Source organism: Pygocentrus nattereri, chromosome 28 (genome assembly GCF_015220715.1).
Source record: "Pygocentrus nattereri isolate fPygNat1 chromosome 28, fPygNat1.pri, whole genome shotgun sequence".
Lineage (NCBI taxonomy): Eukaryota > Metazoa > Chordata > Actinopteri > Characiformes > Serrasalmidae > Pygocentrus > Pygocentrus nattereri.
In genome coordinates, this window is record NC_051238.1 from 7333835 (window position 1) to 7357737 (window position 23903).

Below are 23903 nucleotides of genomic sequence, written 5' to 3' on the forward strand. Positions count from 1 at the left end.
GATGAAACTGGCTTTCATGAGGACCGCCCCAGGAAAGGAAGACCAAGAGTTATCTCTGCTGCAGAGGATTACTGACTTACCAGCCTCAGAAACCACAAATTAACAACACCTCAGATTAGAGCGCACAAAAATGCTTCACAGAGTTCAAGTAGCAGACACATCTCAGCATCAACTGTTCAGAGGACCCTGCATGAATCAGGCCTTCATGGCCAAATTGCTGCAAACCACTACTGAGGAAGGACAACAACAACAAGAGACTTGCTTGGGCCAAGAAACACAAGGAATGGACATTAGATCAGTGGAAATCTGTATTTTGGTCTGATGAGTCAAAATTTAAGATTTTTGGTTCTACCCGCCATGTCTTTGTGAGACACAGGGAAGATGAGTGGATGGTTTCTACATATGTGGTTCCCACTGTAAATTAGAGGAGGAAGTATGATGGTGTGGGTTGCTTTTTTTTTTTTTTTCTTCAAAGTGTTTTTATTGAACATCTTAAGCATTAATACACTATATAATACACGTTTTATTTTTTGTCATTATTTCAACCCCCCCCACCCAAAACAACCCCCAACTGTTGCACAAATGCAAATATAGATTTGAAAAGCTTCATAAAGTATTAGTATTTAAAAAGGAGAGAAGAAAAAAAAATGATAAATTACAAAATATGTACATTACTCCTGTGAGAATGAGATTAGCGAGGGATCCATCTCCCTAATTTGATCCAAAACCGGTTGCCAGATATAAAAAAATTTGTAGGCACAACCTCTTATAGAATACTTGGTGTGGGTTGCTTTGATGGTCACACTGTTGGTGATTTATTCAAAACTAAAGGCACACTAAACCAACATGGCTACCAAAGTGTTCTGCAGGGACATGCCATCCCATCTGATTTCAGCTTATTGGGAGCATCATTTAGTTTTCTACAGGACAATAACCCCAAACACACCTCCAGACTATGTAAAGCCTTTTTGACTAAGAAGAAGAGTGATGAAGTGCTGTGTCAGGTGACCTGGACTCAACTGAGATGGTTTAGGATGCATTGGACTGCAGAGTGAAGGACAAGCAGCCAAGTCCAAGCCAAGACAGCACTGCTATGTCTGATCCACTTGTACCAGTGCAACACACACAAACACAGCACCACCACATCAGTGTTACTGCAGTGCTGAGAATGATCCACCACCCAAACAGCACCTGCTCTGTGAGGTTCCATGGAATAACAGGGTAAAAGGGGGCTAACAAAGTATCAGAGAAACAGATGGACTACAGTCTGTAACTGTAGAACTACAAAGTGCTCCTATAGAGTAAGTGGAGCTGATCAAATGGACAATGAGTGTAGAAACAAGGAGGTGGTCATGATGTTACGCCTGATCAGTGTATAACCTTTTGTTTGTTTCACTGATTGTGACGTCTCTGTGTTTCCGACCTGAGTACACCAATGTGTTGGTTCTAATAAAGCTACTTTGCATTTGCAACCTGCCTCTGCCTGTAAATTACATGTGTTAACTTTTAATCAACATGTAATTTGACGAGGTGTTCAAACTTTTGCATAGGACAGTATATGGGAGGCGTTTCTACTAAAATGGCAAACTATTTCATGTGGTGTTTACACTATTTTGTACACCATGTATATCACATAGCTAAAAACTGTAGTAACATCTCAAAGATGTTCCATTTCATTGTCCGCTGCCTTCCGTCAAACTGTCGCTTTAAAGCAGGGTCATGTTCATTTAATCTGAGGACACACATCAAGCTCTTACTTGTCACGCTCTTCTCTCTGCTTCACTACTTAATGCCTAATTGAATTTTCATGCAGACATGACTGCGTGCTTGTCAAAGATGACATGCCCCATATTAGCTTATCAAAACATCAAAGGGACTCCTTCTTAATTATGTTTCTTATGATATGAAACCAAATATGCAGGGTCTTGTTTTCCGCCCCATACGTTTGCTTTGCATACTTTTTTTCTCCTGATGCCCAGCTCTCACAGATCAGAATACAGGTCACCCAGGACAAATAATAATCCACTTGTGTCCTTGTTACCACAGCAACATCATCACATTTATGACAATATTAGTGCATTTACAGCATCACTGCAACACGACCTGTTCCAGACAATAGGGTTATCTAGAACGAAAGAGACTGAATTTGCAGAGCATTACAGACAGCATGTGGCTGACTACAATAGAACACAGCAGACAGCTTTAAAGTACCCCCAGGGTCATATTTTTAACTATTATTTAAAAGAAATGTTGACTGAGTTGTTAAGCATGTTCATATATTATTGTTTTGCCCAGAACACTATTTAAATGGCACAGGATCATCCCTAAATCTTAACCCTTACCAAGAACGCAAAGATTTATGAATATGCATAACTATGCAAATTGTAAACACCCCTTGTCTCCCTGCCCATTCCATTCATCAACAGGGATGCTGTGCCTTTTACTTTGGTAAGGGGACTACTGCGCTCCATTTAACTCCCTCTGTAACTTTGTTAATCAGAAAATAAACTGTTTAAACTATTACTAAATGTTGACGAGTGCTGAGGAAGGCAAAGTAGAGTTGGTTATGTTAACAAGTCAAACCACCTTGGGAGCAACATTTTATTTTCACTTTATTGAAGTAACGTTTCACCATCTTGGCTGCAAATATGTCTCAGTATGTGCTAATGTACTAGTATAAGCTAAAAAATATAAAGGAAAATGTAGACTAGACAGCTGTAGCCACTTTTCTTGGTGTGTAATGCACTGGAACGTAACTGCTGCACCATTTAAGGTGGAATGGGAACATCTGAACGAAAAGCTGACTTCAGCTTTGTGACTTTTTGCTGCAAAGGAGGATTATTTTATTTTACCTACAGATCTAATTCTGCTGTGGACCCACAACAGGACAGTAAAAGAGCCGCATGCAGCTCTGAAGCCATGTGTTGCTGACCCCTGTGTTAGCGCTAACTTCGCAGGCTGCAAACTTGGCCCAACTCCCCACAGAACAGGTTACATTCCGTCTTTTTCTCACTCCAGCAGTAGTCACTCGACTGCACTCACTCAGATTTGAGTCTTTATCTTCTAAACTTGTGGATATCCAACCTGTGTTGTGGTACATGAACACACAGCTAAGCTAACCCTCACGCTACCAAGGACAGTATAATGGAACAAGATTAGCGTAGCTAATGGTCCAACACATAACAGATTCACTGCTTAGTGTATCAGACACAGATGTGTTGCTGGAGTTTTTACACACATCAGTGCCACTGCTAGTTTGAGAGCGGACTACCACCCAAAAATATCCAGACAAAAGCTACTGGACTACTGATGAAGGACTGGAGGATGACTGACACCAAATGTACATAAACAGTTGAGCTACAGTTACATGTTGTACAGGTGATTCAAAAAGATTCATCCGATTTCACCATAAAACCTTGAGGTGCCTAGGAACCAATCACATACCAATTGTAAGAAGGGGTCATAGAGTTTCTGACTGTTTCTGACTGGCACCATATAGTGTATGGTTCCCTTCAGTCTGTGAGGAGATGAGACCCCTGAGCAGAAAGCGTTCTGCGTTCTCCACTTCAATAAGAGGGAATCCTTCATAACTGTGCAACGTGATTTTCGTCCGCAGTGAACCTCCAACAGCTCAGAGCGTTCGTCGTTTGTTCCACAATACTGGATGATCTCCGAAATCGCACTGAAAGAGTCGTGACTGCAGCGACACCCGACATGCTCAATCGAGTATGGGATGAAATTGACGATGGTCATTGATGTTGTCTGTACAGCTGGAGGAGGTTCATATTGAGCACTTGTATAATTACATAATAAACTTTATGCTCATTTAAACCATTTTCAATTTAGTGCATTGTTCTGTAATGATTTTCGTCGAGCGTAATAAATCATGTTGAAATCGGATGAATCTTTTTCAATCCCCCTGTACATCAGTTGTAAATCAGTTTAGTAAATACGTTTTATCTAGCACAATGTCAGCAAAAACATTTTCTCTAAAATCAATTTATATTAGGCCTAATCATTGTTTTTTTTGTCTCTCAGTTGCTTTTAATATTTGTCTAAGTTTATTTTCTAGAATAAAAATTTGTGTGCATTTAAAATCTGGGGAGATTAAAAAGAAGGTGGAGCTTGCAGGCAGAACAATAATCTGGGTCCAAGGGTAGACCAGAAGTGGCAAACAGTCAGTGGGGCGCTGACATTATTAAGCCAGTGGGCCAATATGCTGGCTGGCTGCGTAACAAGGACAGCTGTATAAAGCAGTAGCATGCTGCTACTAGGATAGTTATACTCCATGTTTGAAAGTTTACTACATAGGTGTAAAATACAAATTTGACATATTCATCTCAAACACTCAGTTAGCTGCGTTAGTGCTGGCACTCTGTAACTAAATTTCTGGTCGCCACGTTGTTATCAGTCCATGGGGTATATTTTAGTATACTGGACAGTGATAGATTCAAGCTCATTAGTGACATACAAAACTTAGCTATGTAGCTCCCTCTAATCTTTTTTTTTATCTACTGAGAAAGTATTTCAATGGAAAAATGTGAACTCTGTGCTACAGTAACACATTTGACTCAAAAATCAATCTATTAAATCATAATAATTAATATAGCATAATAATGTAATAAAGAGGGGTTGACTATTATCAAAAAATCTCAGTGGGGGGGGGGGGGGGGGGTCTTTAAATATTGTGGCTACGGTGGCTATGTGTACCCCTATTACTGCTTTTATTGGTTTTAAAAAATGAGCAGACTAAAATGCTATCTTTGAATTTTTGCTTTGTTTTTGCTCTCCATAAATGCAGCGGCCTGTCAGTGTACGAAGCAGACACTCAAATATTTCACAGATCATTATGTAGGAAGGCAATTCCGTTCGCTGACATTGAACACGTATCAGTTCACTTACTGTCACTTTCAACCCCCATTTTCCGTATGAGGAGCAATCAAACCCCAGGTGTGAGCCATTTTTGCATCTGCATCATTTCAGTAATGAGTCAATCTCATAAAACTAATTGCTCAAATTTTTACAGCTTCGGTGCCACCACTATCCAGATTTACAGCGCTACTGAATTGTTGACTATAAAATCCTTCAGTATTCACAGAGCCTCACTTACTTGATGTCGTCCTCGTTGGCGAAGATGATGACCCCTCGAGCGTTTGGAGTTTCCATTAATCTCTTAATGATCTTGTCAAACTCTCCAGGTTTGGGGTCTCGGGGGATCTTCATGGACTGGGCGATGCACAGGCCTCCTGTGACAGGAGGAGATGGACACTGATGCTGAAATTTGTCTTCCTGAAGGTGACCCACTCCAATCTATATTAATGACCCCTGAGAACTTAGAGACAGTAGATGGGTATAAATGCATACAGCTGTCCTGGACATGCTCTTCTTGACAACCTTTTAGGGCACTTTGGGACGTACGGTGCTGTGCGGGATATTAATAGGACAACTAATTTGGTTCAGTTGAGATACAAAAAGCCTCGGTCTCAGGAGGGTCAAGGCTTGATCCAAGGCTGGACAACCATATCACTGCAAAATTACACCTCATTCAGTTCACTTCAAGGCCTTGTAATTAGCATATGAGTCATATCTAAAGTGTCAAAGGTAAAGTTAAGGTAAAACCGTTACAGGAAACACACAAAACTGTAATACAGAGGCTCAGCAGGCCTACAGTGAGTTTGACGATCTTGCTCTGTATCAGATGCGTAAATGTTTTAGAATATACATTATATGGACAAAAGTATTGTGACACCTTGTAATCATTCGATTCCAGTCTTTCATTCAGTCTCATTGCCACAGGTGTATAAAATCAAGTCCCTAGCCATGCAGTCTGCCTTTACAAACGTCTGTAAATGGATCGTTCTAAACAGCTCACTGAATTTGAGCGTGGTACAAAGGCAACTCAGCCATGTTGTGACAGGCCATGTAAACTTACAGAGCAGGTCGCTGAGTTCCAAGGAGCATAGTGCATAAAAGTTGCTCTGCTGACTCAATTACTACAGTTCCAAACCTCCTCTGGCATAACCATCAGCACAAAAACTGTGCGTCAGGAGCTTCATGGCATGTGTTTTCATGGCTGAGCAGCTGCATGGAAGCTTTAGATCACCAAGCACAATGCCAAGCATCAGATGGAATGGTCTAGCCACCACTGGACTGTGGAGCAGTGGAAACGTATTCTGTAGAGTGACGAATCACACTTCTCCATTTGGCAGCCTGATGGATGAGTCTGGGTTTGGTGAATGCCAGGAGAACATCACCTGCCTGACTGCACTGTGCCAAGAGTAAAGTTTGGTGGAGGAGGGATAATGCTATGGGGTTGTTTTTCAGGGATTTGGCCTAGAACCCTTAGTTCGAGTGAAGGGAAATATTAATGCCTGTCATAAAAAAAAGCTCCTGTAGGTGTAATGTGAAGTTGTCCCAATACTTTTGTCCATATAGTGTATGACATCTAACTTTAAATTTGAAATAATTATTTAGTTACAACCCCAATTCCAATGAAGTTGGGACATTGACGTTCACTCCCCAGTTCATATATGGAAACTAAGCTGCAACGACAGCCTGTTTTTCATTCATTGTGTATGTGATGTCACAAAACCCCACATATTTACATATAATCCACCTATTCATCCTATAGCAGTTTAGCTCTGTCCATTTATATTAAAGGTGGAATGTTTCAGCTCAGACTGCTTTATGAATGAGACATATTAAAGGGCAGCCAATTGAAGAGGAGTTAATTTACATATATTAGTCTTAATGCCACAGTAAAAAAATAGGTGATTAATGTTTCATTCCAAGGGATAAAAATGGTCATGGAAAAATGATGACACTTTTTGGTACATAAATCCATACAGATGTCATAAGTGAGCATCTGTATGGATGCATAAGGAAGGAAGGATATGGGCCTTTTAAAACTCACTGCTTCATAAATCCTGACTGAGGCTTTGGTTGACAGTCTGTTAAACACACCAGCTATATGACCTTTGCCATACATTCTAATCATTTATTCGTATCTAGTCGTTTAATTGTACATATCACACAGTGACATCAGTCCAGACATCTGTTCGATTCTGAGCCGTGTTTGTTCACAAACACAGTAATGTGATGCCATCGATCTTTCAGAAGCTGTTGTGTGGCTATGGGCTACATGCTGTCTCTGGGCCAGAGGGTTCTTGTGTCCTCAGGACTTCAGGGACCAGTTAAAGACGCACTGCTCTAGGCCATGCTACCAGCCATGTGACTAGTGAGCCAGCAATATGTATGAAAGGCCTTAATATCACTTACTGTAGCATTATGGCATTGTACAGTGTATAGTACAGTCTCTTGTATGGACTGGAATGGACTCAACACTGTAACACTGAACAATCAACAGGATTTTAAATGTTTTTTGGACAGATCCAACCCTACCCCACCTTTAACTATTTAATTTAGCTCCCATGCTAATCTAGCACACCATTAGTGACTTCACATCAGACTGAGAATAAGATAATGTTAGAACAGTGGATTTCGTAGTTATTCTGAGGCCATGCAGTACGTTCTACCGAATCAGTTTAAACGGCAGTCTTATAGTAAAAAACTCTTTAAAAAAGTTAAGTATTCAGACCTCAGATATTCATAAGGATTATATTATGATATATTTAAAACCAAGGCATGAATAGAGATAGTAATAAGTTAAATGTATGCAAAATCATTATTTATAGGGTACTTTCTATTGGGAGATGGCTGTCCCAAACCCTAACCTCTAAATTTCAATTTGTTAAAATAATAATTACATTTAACTTTTTTTTGTCTTTATCTTGTTGATTCCCTTTTAAGTTCAAAGATTTAGTTTGTTTAGTTTAAAATTTGTAAGTAACAATGTTTTATTCAAGAAATGCTGTCCCTTGTTTTCACGTCACTACTGAAACAGAGTTCTAGTCCGTAGGTGGAGTGTATATTAGCCATGCCCCTGCATTTTAGAGCAGGAAGTGAGACTGCACCCTTGTCCCTCATGGCCTCATGGAGAGCCATTAGATCCCATTGTTTTGAAATAAATGTGTCTCAGAGTCTGAAAATCAATGTGGGACATTAGGAATTGTCACTAGCAAAACATATTTCTTCTGCAATAAAGTACATTTTTTTGTGTTTTAATAAAAAAAAAATTATGATGTTGGTACAACTGTTTAAAGCTGTGTTGGCTAGTCATGTAATGGCTAGTGTTTTTAAGTTCTACTCAAAATGAGCTAAAATGGTAATTACCGAAACAGCCACTACCAAAACCTTACCAAACGTTATGACTGTTTTAGTAGTTTTAATAGGCAAAATGGAATGTTCAATAAAAGTTAAAGGGTCATTCAAAACAAATGAAGTTTAGTCTAAAATCCAAGTCAGTTAAAAGTCTGAAAATGTGCTTTGAACTCTGAACCAATTTGGTAGAATCACACATGTATTTGTTTGTTCTTGCCTCAACATCTGAATGACCTCATGAAAAGAGGAGAAAGTGCAGCAAATCTGCAGGCTTTAGATTAAGAAACATGGTATATGTTCACTGAAATGACAGGTTTGGCGTTAAACCTTAGGGTATTTTTATAGGAGCATAGTTAGTCATCTATGAATTGATCAGTCATAGATGACTGGAACATTCTCATTGATGCAGTCCCCATGCTGCTGCTGACAGTACTGTACCTGCCTCTCGGGAGATCTGAACAAAGGCATCCACTCCGCTCTCTCCATAGTTGCCCTCTGAGGCCAGCGTAGAGACGTAGTTCCAGCCCAGCGCCTTTACAATGTCCACCATGGCCTGCGCCTGGTATGAGTCTGGTGGAACCACCCGTGAGAAGAAGTCATAGCGGTTGTTGTCGCTGAGCTCCGGGGCTGTCGATGCATAGCTGATCTGAGGAATCTAGCACAGGAGATGTTGATGGGTTTAACACTTTGCACGAGATTTGTTTTTCTTGACAACAGACTTTTTTAACTCAAACTCAAACTAAACACATTTACATCAAGCTAGTTTAACTCTAAGCAATCATGTTGTGAACCCTGTTCTCTTGGTGAACATCTTCAAATATATTACAATCGTCAAATTTTGATTTAGATTTTTTTTACAGTTGTGGTCAACCTTAGACTCACCTGTCCACACCTTGTTTGGTCTTACATGACTATAATTAGCCTACAAATGGTGGCTTAAAAGGGCCAGCTGTGTTCCCTGCTCCTTGTTCACAATGGCAAAGAGAGGAGAGCTTTCTCCACCAAACACAAGTAGTCTAATGGGGTACAAGACTATCTCCAAAGACCTTGGCATCCCAACTTCAACGGATCAAAATGTTACCAAGAATTTTGGAACAGTCAAGAACCCTCCCGAACGTGGTGGAAAGAGGAAAATTGATGAGATAACCCTTCGAAAGTTGGTTCCAAATGTGACAAAGATACTACATACAACATCCAAAGAACTTCGGGCTCAGCTGGAGCAATTTGGATTAAAGGCCAAGGAGGACCCCATTGCTCAAAGAAAGACATAAAAAAGACTGAACTTTGCCAAAGGTTACAAACCACAGTCCTGAGAAAATGTTTTATGGCCAGATGCAACCAAACTAGAGCATCTATGGCAATGCATACCAGCGTTGTGTTTATAGATGATGAAATGAAGCCTATAAAGAAAAGTGGAACCTACCTACAGTGAAACATTGTGTACGATCCATAATGGGTCTGGTTTGCTGCCTTTGGGACTGGAGGCTTTGAATGTGTTACAGGAACAACAAAAATCAGAGGATTATCAGAGCATTTTAGAGCAAAATGTGCTCCCAAGTGTAAAAAAACTAGGTATGAGTGGAACAAAATGGGTCCTACTGCAGGACAATGACCCAAAACACGCATCCAAAGTACACAAGAAAAGTTCAGAAGGAAGAGATGGGCTGTTTTAAACTGCCCTAGTCCTAATCTCAATCCAACTGAAAATCTTTGGGAAGTACTGAAATCTGGCATTGAGAAAAGGAACCATGCAAACATTCAAGAGCTTGAGAGAAGTGCAGTGGAAGAGTGGAAGAAACAGCCAGCAGACAGGTGCAAGAAGCTCACACATGGCTACAAAAACCATTTGGAGCTCGTCATTGTTGTCAATGGTTGTGCAGCCAAGCATTAGTGAAGGGTGCCTTTATTCCCATCCGGGTCATATATTATGTTTATTCTTTATTTCTATTTAGAAATGACTGCATGTGTTTTGAGAGGACAGGCTAAAGTTTTTGTTGAATGTATTCGGACGTGCTATATTTCTGACGATATTGGCTTTTTTGTACTCAACAATCGATGGTGCTAATAATGTTGACCACAACACTATGTCGATGTATTAGCAGTTCTCCCTTTGGGCTTGATCTTCAGCAATGGTGCAAACAGGGGGTATTAAAAATGAAATATAGGGGGACTTCAAAGCAACAGCTTCAAAGAAAAACTAAAATTAATGAACTGAAAATAAAGCCCACAAATAACCCTAATCACAGTTTCAAACATCGCTAAAAGAAGTGAAAGGATTAAGAAAACAAACAGTACACCATTGTTTTTATTGTAGTTTTTACTTCTGTAATCAGTTGCCTGGCAACATCTTCAAATTACCCATAGAATTTTGTCTGTGTGAGTGAAAGTGAGGCGCAAGAACAGATATAAAGGAAATTCTGCTGAGAACAGAACAAGGGAAAGGCAGCCGGAGACGGAACAAATCAAACTGGCGAAAATGTTTCTACTTATCACACACAAAAACTCTGATTCTGAAAATAGGCAAGGCTACCTGCAACAAGGATACCCTGGAGGACAGGGAGTGGATTTTACATAAGGATTTGTTGAGGTACTAGCTAACTAGCTAGCTAGAGTGGTTGTTCAGCTAGCTACTTGGCCATGTGTCTAGCTGGCTAGCTATTTGGACTCGTTCTAAAGCTAATCCTAGCGAGCTTTGACCATTTCTGTATAGAAGCAGTAATGACATGGATATCATTGTGGAACCAAATAACAAACAGAAACAAACTGTGCAACTAAAGCTAATTACTGTTTTAAAGCTAACTACTGTTGACTATTTTCATCATGTTGTAGCTGGCTAATGTGGCTAATAAGTGATTTCCACTCACCACCAGGGCTAGCGGTCCCTCTTAAAAGGCTTAAATATTAATTATGCTTTCCTGATTTAATTTACCTCCTGAAAAAAATACAAAAACAAAACAAAACGGCCCAGACCAGCAAGCATTTCATGGTTTTAGTTTAGCTGGTTACCCCAGCATGGTCATACTGGTTGACCAGCATACCAGTATCAAAACACAACATATGCTGATTTCTCTTGGGCTCAGCATATCAACTTTCATTGCTGCTGACCAGCACACCAGCATCCAAAATACCACATGACTTGTGGTAACCTCATATCTCCAAAATGGTAACTTTACAGGAGAAGGAACAAACTACTCTACTTTTAATGTAAGTCAATGGAACCAGAAGTCATTTTGGGCCTTTTATTTTGTTTTATTCTTCATGAAATTTACGTACAATGTAAAGAGAAACAGGAATTTTCAAACTGTGTCAAAAACTGAAAAACAACAAAAATGGATATATGAGGTTCTCTATCGACAGCAGCGCTTGCTGGCCTAGTTGTCACCAATACAGAGATCATGCAATACAAATTGTAAATCCTGAATACAACCGTGTGGGCCAAGCCTACTGCATAAACTGACAAAAGCGGAAATATCATAAGCAGTGATGTCAGATCTAATTTCACTGAATCGCTGTGAAATTGAAAAGACAGTGGGCGAATTTGAGTCTTGCATAACGTTACACCTAAAGAAAGTTGTGTGCAGGTTCAGCCTGGTCATGGACTTAATTATACGCAGAAAAAAATGATTTGTGATTCAAATGTGTCAAATGGTTTCACATGAATAAAATATGTTACATAAGCAAAATTGCTGTCTTCTTTATCAACAAGTGTGTGGATGTAACATATTTTATTCATGTGCAACAATTTTCCACATTTGAATCGTGTAAATACAAAGCACCATTTTTTTTCCCAGTTTACTGCTGAGTGGTTGTCCACATTTTCCTTCAAATAAATTACACTACACAATAACTGGTACAAACATCATAATTGATTTAACCCCTTACTTACTGGTAGCCTGCAGTTTTCTTTCCCAGGCTAGATGTAATCTGTCCAGGAGCCCTGACCTATTATTACCTTCACAGTGCATTTGGACGGACAGATTTGTGTTAATCACATTGACCACAACCTATTTACTATGTTAATTGTTCTTTGACGTACCTTAATCCAACCCTGTTAGGCTCCAGTGTACTAATGTGTCTGGTTGCAGGGCATGCACTTCATGAATGAGTCGGATAAGCACACCAGCACAGATAAGACTCCACAATGAGGTTTCAGACACAGCTGTTTCTTAGGAAGAGAAGAATGGAGTTGCTTTAGGTTCTGCTGACGTGTCAGCAAACGTACATAATTCTCAGGTAAGATTCCAAGAAGCATATTTACCACAGTTCTTAATGTAACCGCACTGATGTAGGATCAGGGAGTTGCAGACTATGTAACATGACAGTGATTCCCTTTTTTGGATTATGTGTGTAAACGGCCCCTAATCCGTATCTGACCAGTATGATTCTAAATTTGTTCATTTCATTGATATTAACCACTTAAGCAGCTGGGTCAGTCAGAGTGAAGGCAAGGAAACAGACTTGGCTTTTCGATTCCGTTTACTGTGACTGGCTGTTTCTAAATAAGATACTGAATAGACTATCGGGTTCTCCTATGTACTTTCCAGTTGGGTTGCAAAGAGCAGTAGAAATAATGACTACTGACAGTCATTTTCCAGAAGGTAATAAGAAAAGTAATCCTACTGCAGCTCGAGATAAATAATTAATCATTTTTAAAGGACTACTTTTTGAGTAACTATCTTGATAATGTATATAGATAATGTATATTGTATATGCATTGAAAAGCAGGCTGACCAATCTCAGCTCCGGTTGTCATGGTTGCAGTCCAAACAAATGTGCAAGGTGGTGGCAAAATGGCTTATACTAGAAGGAACACATAAAAATTGACTATAAAAATGCAGAAATTAAAGAAAATGTATGCTGGACCATAGGTGACAGCCTGGGCAATGACAGTTAGTGCAAAAAGTATGTTTATAGTGTTTTTTAGTTTTTAGGTTTACAAGACAGTAGTGCCTCCTGCTATGATGTTTGGTTTGGAGACTGTGGCTCAGTCTAAAAGACAGGAGGCTGAGCTGGAAGTGGCAGAGATGAAGATGCTGAGATTTTCGTTGGGAGTGACAAGGATGTACAAGATTAGAAATGAGCAGATCAGAGGGACAGTTGGAGATAGGAGGGAAGGTGGAGCAGTTTGGAGATAAAGCCAGAGAGGCCAGGTTGAGATGGTTTGGACATGTGTTGAGGAGGAATAGTGGATATATTGGGCAAAGAATGTTGGAGATGGAGCTGCCGGGTAGAAGGAGAAGAGGTAGACCTCAGAGAAGGTTTATGGATGTAGTGAAGGTGGACATGGAGATGGTTGGTGTGAAAGTAGAGGAGGCAGTGGATAGGGCAAGATGGAGGCACATGATCCACTGTGGTGACCCCTAAAGGGAGCAGGCGAAAGAAGAAGAAGAAGAAGATAGTGTTTTTTAGTTTTTCTAGGTATAACCTAGTATGTTCACGCTTGGGGAGAACCACAAGCTATTAGTGTCCTTACTTAATAAAACAGTTCCTTTATGTTGTTCAAAGACAAGATAAAAGCCTATATTAACAAAAAAACCACATCAGACTTGATACTTGGTATTCGTACTTGTTGTGAATAGGCCTTTATACAGTATGTCAGGGAATTCAATGAGAAATTATAAAACATTTAATAATACTTTGAACTGCAAAACATCTGTAAATTAGATCCAGCTTTTTTGGCTAGCTAGTTTTCACACCTGTCTCGATCACAAGATGTTACGACTGACACTGGCTGGTGGAAAGCTAGTTGGGGTTCCTGTGCTGCGATGACCCATCATTACTGTGTTGTGCTACACTTTTTAAAGAAGGATTCTACATAGAATTGGTGTAAAGAAATAAATGGTTGGGCTCACTTATGAATAAGTGAGTAAGCCAACTTAGCAGATTCCCAAATGTGCTCTGTCCTGGAATGTCATAACAGGCTATAGCCTATAGCTGACAACAGTACAGTTGTCACCTTACCTACTTCAGTGCTTCTGCCCTATGGTGATACAAAACAATAAGAAGACCGTATACACATAACCCAGAAGGCCGGGGTGGGGGTTCACAAAGCAGGATCTCTCACATATAGCTTAAGCCCAAAAAGGGGCATTGTCCAATAGGAATGTTTCTCAGCTGTTTTCTTTTTGGAGCACCTTGACTTTGGGTCAGGTTATCTGGCTAAACTGAGAAATCCTGGTTAGTGAAATACCCCCCTGGTTTCAAATAACTGCAACCAGTACTGCAACACCACTCATTATGAAGCTTGCGAACGCTCGACTGCACAACTTCTGCTCGATGAAGACAGCATTGCCAAGTTAAAGTCAGAAAGTAAAGATGTTAAAGAAAAACAACACAAGATTCAAAAACCTAAACCTACTCATCGTAGGCTAAAGCACACATATTTATGGACCATTTATGTCTTACCTTTGATAGCATTTGATCAACATACTGTATCTACTCCAAATCCAAACACTTGCATGCTCATAAAGAACTTAAGGCTTGAGGGTCTGGTGAATAGCAATGGGAATAGCAAACAGCCAGGAGAGTAAGGCAGATCTTGGAATTGGTTGACAGGACTGGGCTTATTTGTAACAATTTTGATTGACCATAATACAGTACCAGACAACATAACCAAAGTCACAGAACTCATAGAAAATGAATCAAATTTTATATCTTCAAAATACAGCTTATTAAATTGTTCTTTTCCCATTGGATTGGGTAGACTTGAACAGTCTGGCCTACTCAGGTCTACTCATGACCACACTCCTGCTATGTAGTACTAACAAAGGGTTCTATGACTCTTGAAGAACCACTTTTAAAGGGTGTAGAAATTTATATCATACATCCACATAACATTTTTTTGTTGTTATTTTGTTCCTAAGCAGAATTAAGCTCTTGAGCTTTTTTTTTTTTTATAAATACCACACAATAATTTACTTTATTCCAATATTTTTTCTCATACATCCAGTAAATAGTCATGTAGCACCTGGGCTATGAGTACCTTTAGCTAGATATTACTGCATGAGGATGTGAAGGCCTAAACTGATCCTGCATCACTACCGTGAAAGGTTTCACAAATGTGGGTCAGTGAGAGGGGGATACAGGTGAATGTGTGGAGACGAGAGGAAGCCATTTGACAGATTATTTATCGGGGATTAGAGGGGTTTTAGTCAATTGAAGTGGAGGAGAGTGGGGGAATCCGCCATGCAAACCCCCAAAACACCACAACCCCCCAAAATATGTGACCAACAGTATTTGCACATGTGTCTACCCACTATGCTGCCCCCCATGACCCATCCACCCCAGGTAGGTCTTTTAAAACTAACAGGATGCATCCCTGAAGCATCAAAAGATATTAGCAGAGATTAGATCAGTCAGAACAGTCAGATTCCCATTACAAACTCAGTGTTCCAAAGCAGCTGAGCAAAACCGTGGGTGGCTTTACGGAGCATCGATTAAAATTTGCACAATGTATCTAGGCTGTGTTTTGGGATCAGACAGTGGAATTGCTCTAAATACAAGCGCACACAGTTCTAAATGAGATTCCGTGTCAGAGGAAATCGCTCTCTCTCTTTCAGCTGAGAAATCCAATCTTTTAATCACAGTAATGGCTTCTGTTTGCTCTAACTCCACAGCTTTGTTTGCTTAGTTTGCTTCAGTTTATTTGACAATTAAAGCAAAAGTCGCTGATTTGTTTCCACTTTTTCTTGATATATAACAGCAAAGATGGTCTATTTTATATTTAACCCTTTTTCACAATAACCATAAAATGCAATGTGGAGGTTCCTCGGTTGATCTATGCACATCATTTTTCTTCTTCAGTAACTGTTTGATGGAAATTTACTTGATTTACAAAAGAAGCAAGCCAGATTTTACACAATTTTTGGATGTCAAAAAAACTTTCTGAACCCCCCTCCATTCACCCCTCATTGCTCGACATTTCACACAGAGAGAGACAAAAGCATCCCAGGTAATGTGATAAAGTTACATGGAAAAATATTTTTTGATTATAATACTTATACATTCCAATATTCACTACACTGTTCGAACAGCCACTTGGGGGCCTGAGTAAAGAGAATATGCTAGGCATCATCTAAGATACCATTACACAACATGCAAGCATTAATTCAGTGATGTAACCAAAGTAGGGGAGCATGGAGCATACCCAAATTTGGGGTAAAATGTTTTAAATAATTAAACAGGTTAAAGTCGAATGTGGTTTTAGTCATCTTCCCATATTCCCACAGCAACATCTGGGAATTTTCGTAGTAATTGCAGATGTTTGTTGAGATTTATCCAAAAATTTGTTTTTGTGCTATGAAAGTGGCTGTTTTTTAGACATTAGACATAAATACATACATCTTCTAACCCGCTTATCCTTCTGGTTTGCAGGGGGAGCTGGAGCCTATCCCAGCATTCATGGGGCAGAAGGCAGGATACACCCTGGACAGGTCACCAGTCCATTACAAGGCTTAAAATATGAGTACTGCAGTCTAAAATGTTTTTGGTGATGGGCTAATTAGAAGCAGAATGAAAAAGAAATATCTGAAGGTAGGTAAGAGCAGTGGCAGAACCTAATACATTTTGGTTTTTCATTGAATAACTGAAAATGTTTAAGCTGGAATCATTTTAATACAAGTAACATATAAATCTCTGCTATAGGTGAACAGTTGAACTGTTTCTAGCTCCTACAGTTTACGTACAATTCCACCCGAAATGACAGGAAGCGCAGTGTTACAGTTTACCTCATGGGTGGGTTCACTTCAATGGACAGTTTAACACTTGCTAGAAAAGTCTGATGAATTAGCGCAAAAAACTTAATTCAATATTAGTTTACAACCCCAATTCCAATGAAGTTGGCACATTGTGTAAAACATAAATAAAAACAGAATACGATGATTTGCAAATCCTTTTCAACCTGTATTCAGTTGAATACACTACAAAGACAAGATATTTAATGTTCAAATGGATAAACTTTGTTTTTTGCAAATATTCACTCATTTTGAATTTGATGCCTGCAACACGTTCCAAACAAGCTGGGCCAGGGGCAACAAAAGACTGGGAAAGTTGAGGAATGCTCAAAAAACACCTGTTTGGAACATTCCACAGGTGAAAAGGTTAATTGGAAACAGGTGAGTGTCATGATTGGGTATAAGGGGAGCATCCCTGAAAGGCTCAGTCATTCACAAGCAAGGACGGGGCGAGGTTCACCCCTTTGTGAACAACTGCGTGAGCAAATAGTCCAACAGTTTAAGAACAACGTTTCTCAACGTGCAACTGCAAGGAATTTAGGGATTTCATCATCTACAGTCCAAAATATCATCAAAAGATTCAGAGAATCTGGAGAAATCTCTGCAAGTAAGCGGCAAGGCAGAAAACCAACATTGAATGCCCGTGACCTTCAATCCCTCAGGTGGCACTGCATTAAAAACCGACATCATTCTGTAACGGATATTCCCACATGGGCTCAGGACACTTCAGAAAACCACTGTCAGTGAACACAGTTTGTCGCTCCATCTACAAGTGCAAGTTAAAACTCTGCCATGCAAAGCGAAAGCCAGAAATCAACAACACCCAGAAACGCCGCCGGCTTCTCTGGGCCCGAGCTCATCTGAGATGGACTGACGCAAAGTGGAAAAGTGTCCTGTGGTCTGACGAGTCCACATTTCAAATTGTTTTTGGAAATCATGGATGTCGTGTCCTCTGGGCCAAAGAGGAAAAGGACTGTCCGGACTGTTATCAGCGCAAAGTTCAAAAGCCAGTATCTCTGATGGTGTGGGGGGGTGTTAGTGCCCATGGCATGGGTAACTTGCACATCTGTGAAGGCACCATTAATGCTGAAAGGTACATACAGGTTTTGGAGCAACATCTGCTGCCATCCAAGCAACGACTTTTTCAGGGACGTCCTGCTTATTTCACCAAGACAATGCCAAGCCACATTCTGCACGTGTTACAACAGTGTGGCTTCATAGTAAAAGAGTGAGGGTACTAGACTGGCCTGCCTGCAGTCCAGACCTGTCTCCCATTGAAAATGTGTGGCGCATTATGAAGCTCAAAATACGACAGCGGAGACCCCGGACTGTTGAACAACTGAAGTTGTACCTCAAGCAAGAATGGGAAAGAATTCCACCTACAAAGCTTCAACAATTAGTGTCCTCAGTTCCCAAACGCTTATTGAGTGTTGTTAAAAGGAAAGGTGATGTAACACAGTGGTAAACACACCCCTGTCCCAACTTCTTTGGAATGTGTTGCAGGCATCAAATTCAAAATGAGTGAATATTTGCAAAAAAACAATAAAGCTTATCCATTTGAACATTAAATATCTTGTCTTTGTAGTGTATTCAATTGAATATAGGTTGAAAAGGATCTGCAAATCATCGTATTCTGTTTTTATTTATGTTTTACACAACATCCCAACTTCATAGGAATTGGGGTTGTATGTTAAGGAACACATATATTTTCCAACCATACTGCACGATATCTGTCAATAGGACAGACAGGCAGCTTAATCATCATAAAGTTCAGCCTGCACATGATGGGATTATAACTAAGCCTTCCAAAGTAAACAATAACAGAACTTAATATCAGCCCCACCTACTTATCCATATAAATCTATGGAACAGTTGATATCTCTTTTAATGCTAGTATTTTAGAAAACCTCAGATCTCCATTTTTGAAGTTTTTCAGTTTTGAACATAATTTGAAAGTACCTGTAACACTTTACGTTGTATGTAAATTTCATGAAGAATGGACCAAAAGAAAAGGCCCAAAATTACTCTGAAAAAAAGTCTAGTTCCATTGACTAACATTAAAAGTAAAGTATTTTCCTTCTTCTGTAAAATTATTATTTTGGAGATATAAGGTTTTCTTCCGACAACAGAGATTTGTTGTTCCACTTTGTGGTCAAATCAATTTTCCTAATCACATTTGTTGTGATATGTTGTTGTTGCTGCATTGAATTCATTGTGCTTGCTTGAGTTTATCAAGCCTACAGTTGTCACGTTTGCACTTATATCACTTTTTAAATTATCCACAAACTCAAGGTGCTGGAAATAAAGTTTACACTTTCATTTGTACTAGAGATGTGTTGGTTTTTTGTATAAAAATATTGTTAAACTTGCTCAAATATTTTTAAAATGATTTATCACAAAGATAATTGTGTTGTGCTCCACTTTACCCAACAAACAAACAGTCTGGTCTTTATTTTCTTACTAAAGCTCAGGGGCTTATTAGGGTGTGCTCTGCTAACAAATAGCCTCACTTTCTTATGCAGAGTATGCAGTATTAACATGCAGATATTCATGCATTCAGCTGCTCCAGCGTATGCACTGCATTTGCTGCACGTGCTTGTTTGTGTGCACATGCATGTATGCATGAGGCGCTTGCTCTTTCTTTTATAGCAGTTTATATAATCCTATGCATACAGAACATATTTGTCAGCTAAAGTAATCTTGCTGGAGTGCATGACCGCATATCCGTCCGTCCATCGGTTCACCTCCATCTAACTAACCCTTCCTCTGTCTAACCGATCCATCTGCCCAAAGCTCTCTTGAGTATTCATCAACAGACTGCGGCAGACTGAAGTTCAAATGAAGTTCCAACATGCTCAAACTTCGTTTGGGCGTATTGGCTCTCACCCCAGATTCAAAGCAGACTCCCAAACTACTAGTTGCACCCTGGAGCAGTAGTTATAATAATTAATTAGACTGATCTGCTAATTAGAGGCTTTAAACGCAGCTACAAATACCCAGAAGATGAAAACTGGATCGAGAAAATTCCTCGACAGACTCATCAAAGCAGACAAAACAGGCTTTGAATATTCTGCTTGTACTTGATGTTACTCAAAGTGGTGACACGCAGCACTGCACGTTTAAGGCCTCTGATGGTGTCCACAGTGAAAAGTTCTGTGGGGACTCAGGTTTGAGTCTCAGTTGAGCCATGTGCAGCCTGTGGCTGAAGCACATTCTCAGTGGGTAGGAAGCAAGGTGGAGTGTCGAAGTTGCTCTCTCTCTCTCTCTCATAGATATGATATCACTCTTTTATATCACTCATTCTCTCTGTGTGTCTCTATCTTTCTATATCACTCTATATGTATATATATATATATATATATATATAAGAGGGATATAGATATACATACACTGCTCAAAAAAATAAAAAAAGGGAAGAATCAAATAACACATCCTAGATCTGAATGAATGAAATATTCTCATTGAATACTTTGTACAAAGTTGAATGTGCTGACAACAAAATCTCACAAAAATCATCAATGGAAATCAAATTTATTAACCAATGGAGGCCTGGATTTGGAGTCACACACAAAATTAAAGTGGAAAAACACACGACAGGCTGATCCAACTTTGATGTAATGTCCTTAAAACAAGTCAAAATGAGGCTCAGTAGTGTGTGTGGCCTCCACGTGCCTGTATGACCTCCCTACAACACCTGGGCATGCTCCTGATGAGGTGGCAGATGGTCTCCTGAGGGATCTCCTCCCAGACCTGGACTAAAGCATCCGCCAACTCCTGGACAGTCTGTGGTGCAATGTGGCATTGGTGGATGGAGTGAGACATGATGTCCCAGATGTGCTCAATCGGATTCAGGTCTGGAGAACGGGCGGGCCGGTCCATAGCTTCAATGCCTTCATCTCGCAGGAACTGCTGACACACTCCAGCCACATGAGGTCTAGCATTAGGAGTTCTGCATTAGGAGGAACCCAGGGCCAACCGCACCAGCATATGGTCTCACAAGGGGTCTGAGGATCTCATCTCGGTACCTAATGGCAGTCAGGCTACCTCTGGCGAGCACATGGAGGGCTGTGTGGCCCTCCAAAGAAATGCCACCTCACACCATTACTGACCCACTGCCAAACCGGTCATGCTGAAGGATGTTGCAGGCAGCAGATCGCTCTCCATGGCATCTCCAGACTCTGTCACGTCTGTCACATGTGCTCAGTGTGAACCTGCTTTCATCTGTGAAGATCACAGGGCGCCAGTGGCGAATTTTGCTGGGTTGTTGCCCTCCTACGGCCTCCTCCACGTCTCCTGGTGTACTGGCCTGTCTCCTGGTAGCGCCTCCAGCCTCTGGACGCTACGCTGACAGACACAGCAAACCTTCTTGCCACAGCTCGCATTGATGTGCCATCCTGGATGAGCTGCACTACCTGAGCCACTTGTGTGGGTTGTAGAGTCCGTCTCATGCTACCACGAGTGTGAAAGCACCACCAACATTCAAAAGTGACCAAAACATCAGCCAGAAAGCAGAAAGGTACTGAGAAGTGGTCTGTGGTCCCCACCTGCAGAACCACTCCTTTATTGAGTGTGTCTTGCTAATTGCCAATAATTTCCACCTGTTGTCTGTTCCATTTGCACAACAGCTGTGAAATTGATTGTTAGTGTTGTTTCCTAAGTGGACAGTTTGATTTCACAGAAGTTTGATTTACTTGGAGTTATACTGTGTTGTTTAAGTGTTCCCTTTATTTTTTTGAGCAGTGTATTTGTCTATTTCTCTCCGCCTCTCTCCGTCTGTATCTCTCTCTTCCTGTCTCACCCTCTTTCCCTCATCATGCAGTACTGGGTGGTTTGGAAAAATGCCAAGTCTAAAGTCCTAAGTCCATATTATTATTATTATTATTATTATTATTATTATTATTATACATCTTTCCATTTTGCATATTTCATTGATTTAAAAATGCAGCTCAGTCTCCTTTACATAATTATTTGCAACTAAAAATGGACAAGTCCACAGCAAAAGACAATATTTTTAAAAGAAATGTTAATATTAATGGGGCAGATATTTCATTATTCATTATATTCATATTATCAACAGTAATAGATATTTCTGCATGCAGCCCTTGTCCTTCGAGCTGGAGTTTGTATTCCAGATCAGAGAGAGAGAGAGAGAGAGAGACCTACTTAACAGGCAACTGTCCCCCACTTAATTGGAAGAAAACAGAAATGAATTAAAAACCGCATTAAAAATGTTGCATAAACGGTGTGGCCCAGTAAACTGCTTGCAGTAAATGAGGTCTAGAAGATTACACAGATAGGGAGGGAGCTGATGGTAGGTTTTATAATGGGCCTACTCTTTGGGCCTTGGGTATGAGGCTGCGGCTGCTGTCTCCTGGACAGAGCGTGTTTTGACAGTCAGCAGCCACGGATGAAGAGTAGAGTTTCTCTCTGGGGGAAAGTGTCCCTGTGTGGGGATGACTAACTCTGCTGAAAATAAGAAAGAAGAGAGGAGGAGAGCAAGAGAAATAGTGAGGGGAGCCAGGGTGAAGGACAAATCAGCCCTGTTGGCCATGGCTCATATTTACAAAAAAACTTTGTCCTAAAATATTTCAGGACCAGCTGCCTGTGACTGTCCATCACCTTATCTGTGGTCATCAGTGTAAAGTCTATACACTTTACATGCAGATACACTGTATATTTCTCAAAGTATGATTTTTAATGATTGGATTCAGCTACTGTGTTATGTTATGCTGACACAGGTGTTCTCACCGAAAAGCACTGACCAATAGATTGGGATGCCAAAGTGTCAGCGAGAGGGGTGTAAAGCCCCCCCAGCACTGGGCTGTGGAATCTTTGGTAAATCTGTGTTTTAGTGGGTGGAGCTGTTTACTTAAGCTATTTTAGTTCATATCTTTATTACTAAACCACCAGCAGTTCACTGGCACTACACTGAGGCATGTTTAGAAGATAAAGATTCAAATCTGAGTGAGTGAGACTGAGTGACTGATGCCAGAGTGACAGAAAGAGACACTTTCTGATTAATAAAGTAACAGTGGGAGGACAGTGTGCAGCATGGTGGGGCTGAGGTGTGGCGTTAGAAAGAGGGCGGCAAAGGGGCACTTACAGGTAGCGTAGAAGTGCACACTCAGATCTCCACATTCTTAATGAGTGTTGAGGTTTGTTCCTATGCCATTTTTCGTATTTTATTATATTTATGAATGTTATTCCCCATAGATTTTTAGTTCTTATTTATAACTTTACGGCTACTTTTAAAACGTGGGACTTGAGCCAGTACATTCACTCAGCTTCCAAGAGCTTCGTTGTCCCTGTTAAAAGGGTGAATCTGCAGTTATAAAAATCTAATTCTGCTGTGAAGCCACATGTTGCTGACCCCTGGTATAATGCAACACAGCAAACGCTAAAAAAATAAACAAACATTTACTAACTCACCGAATGACTTAGCTGATGCTGTTTGGCAGCTACCAAGGTTTGGAAGACATGCTGAAGAAATGAAAGTTATGAGAGGAGTTCAAGTGTAGATGCATATTTGTTTTGCCTCCAGGTGACATCATAGGCATGACGTTCTCAGGCGTGTTTTCACTGCTGTGCTTTTCTTTGTTTCGATTTATTCTTGGTTGGGGAGACTGGGGTTCAAACCCTTGCTTTGGCAGTTGGGTGTTATTTTATGCTGCCTTGTGAAGAACTCTTAACACTAGCTTTGGTGTCCTTCTATGGTTGACTGTGTTTGCTGCAAATTAAATTAAATCATTTTTACATTCATGCTGCCTTTTTTGCCTTGAGCCCCTGCCCCCCAAAACATCTGTGCATGGGCCTGGTCCTCAGTGAAATACAGCAAGTATACAGCAGGTATTATTATACTGCAGGTGATTTTACAGTGCACAGTCATACTTGGCTAAATTATAAATCCATCACGCTTGTAGGGCTGTTAAAATTGCCTCTGGGTCACGGAGG

At 40.3% G+C, this 23903-nt stretch overlaps 1 protein-coding gene across 1 annotated transcript in view; it reads right to left on the bottom strand.

Moving 5' to 3' along the window:
- The window catches only part of grm6a (glutamate receptor, metabotropic 6a), a 79909-nt gene that overhangs the window by 26912 nt on the left and 29094 nt on the right, over positions 1 to 23903 (bottom strand). Inside the window, exons 3-4 of the mRNA XM_017718200.2 lie at positions 8659 to 8875; positions 5111 to 5246 (exon numbers count right to left, since the gene is read on the bottom strand). Of these exons, the coding sequence (XP_017573689.2) occupies positions 5111 to 5246; positions 8659 to 8875 (353 nt within the window). The remainder of the gene's footprint in view (positions 1 to 5110; positions 5247 to 8658; positions 8876 to 23903) is intronic.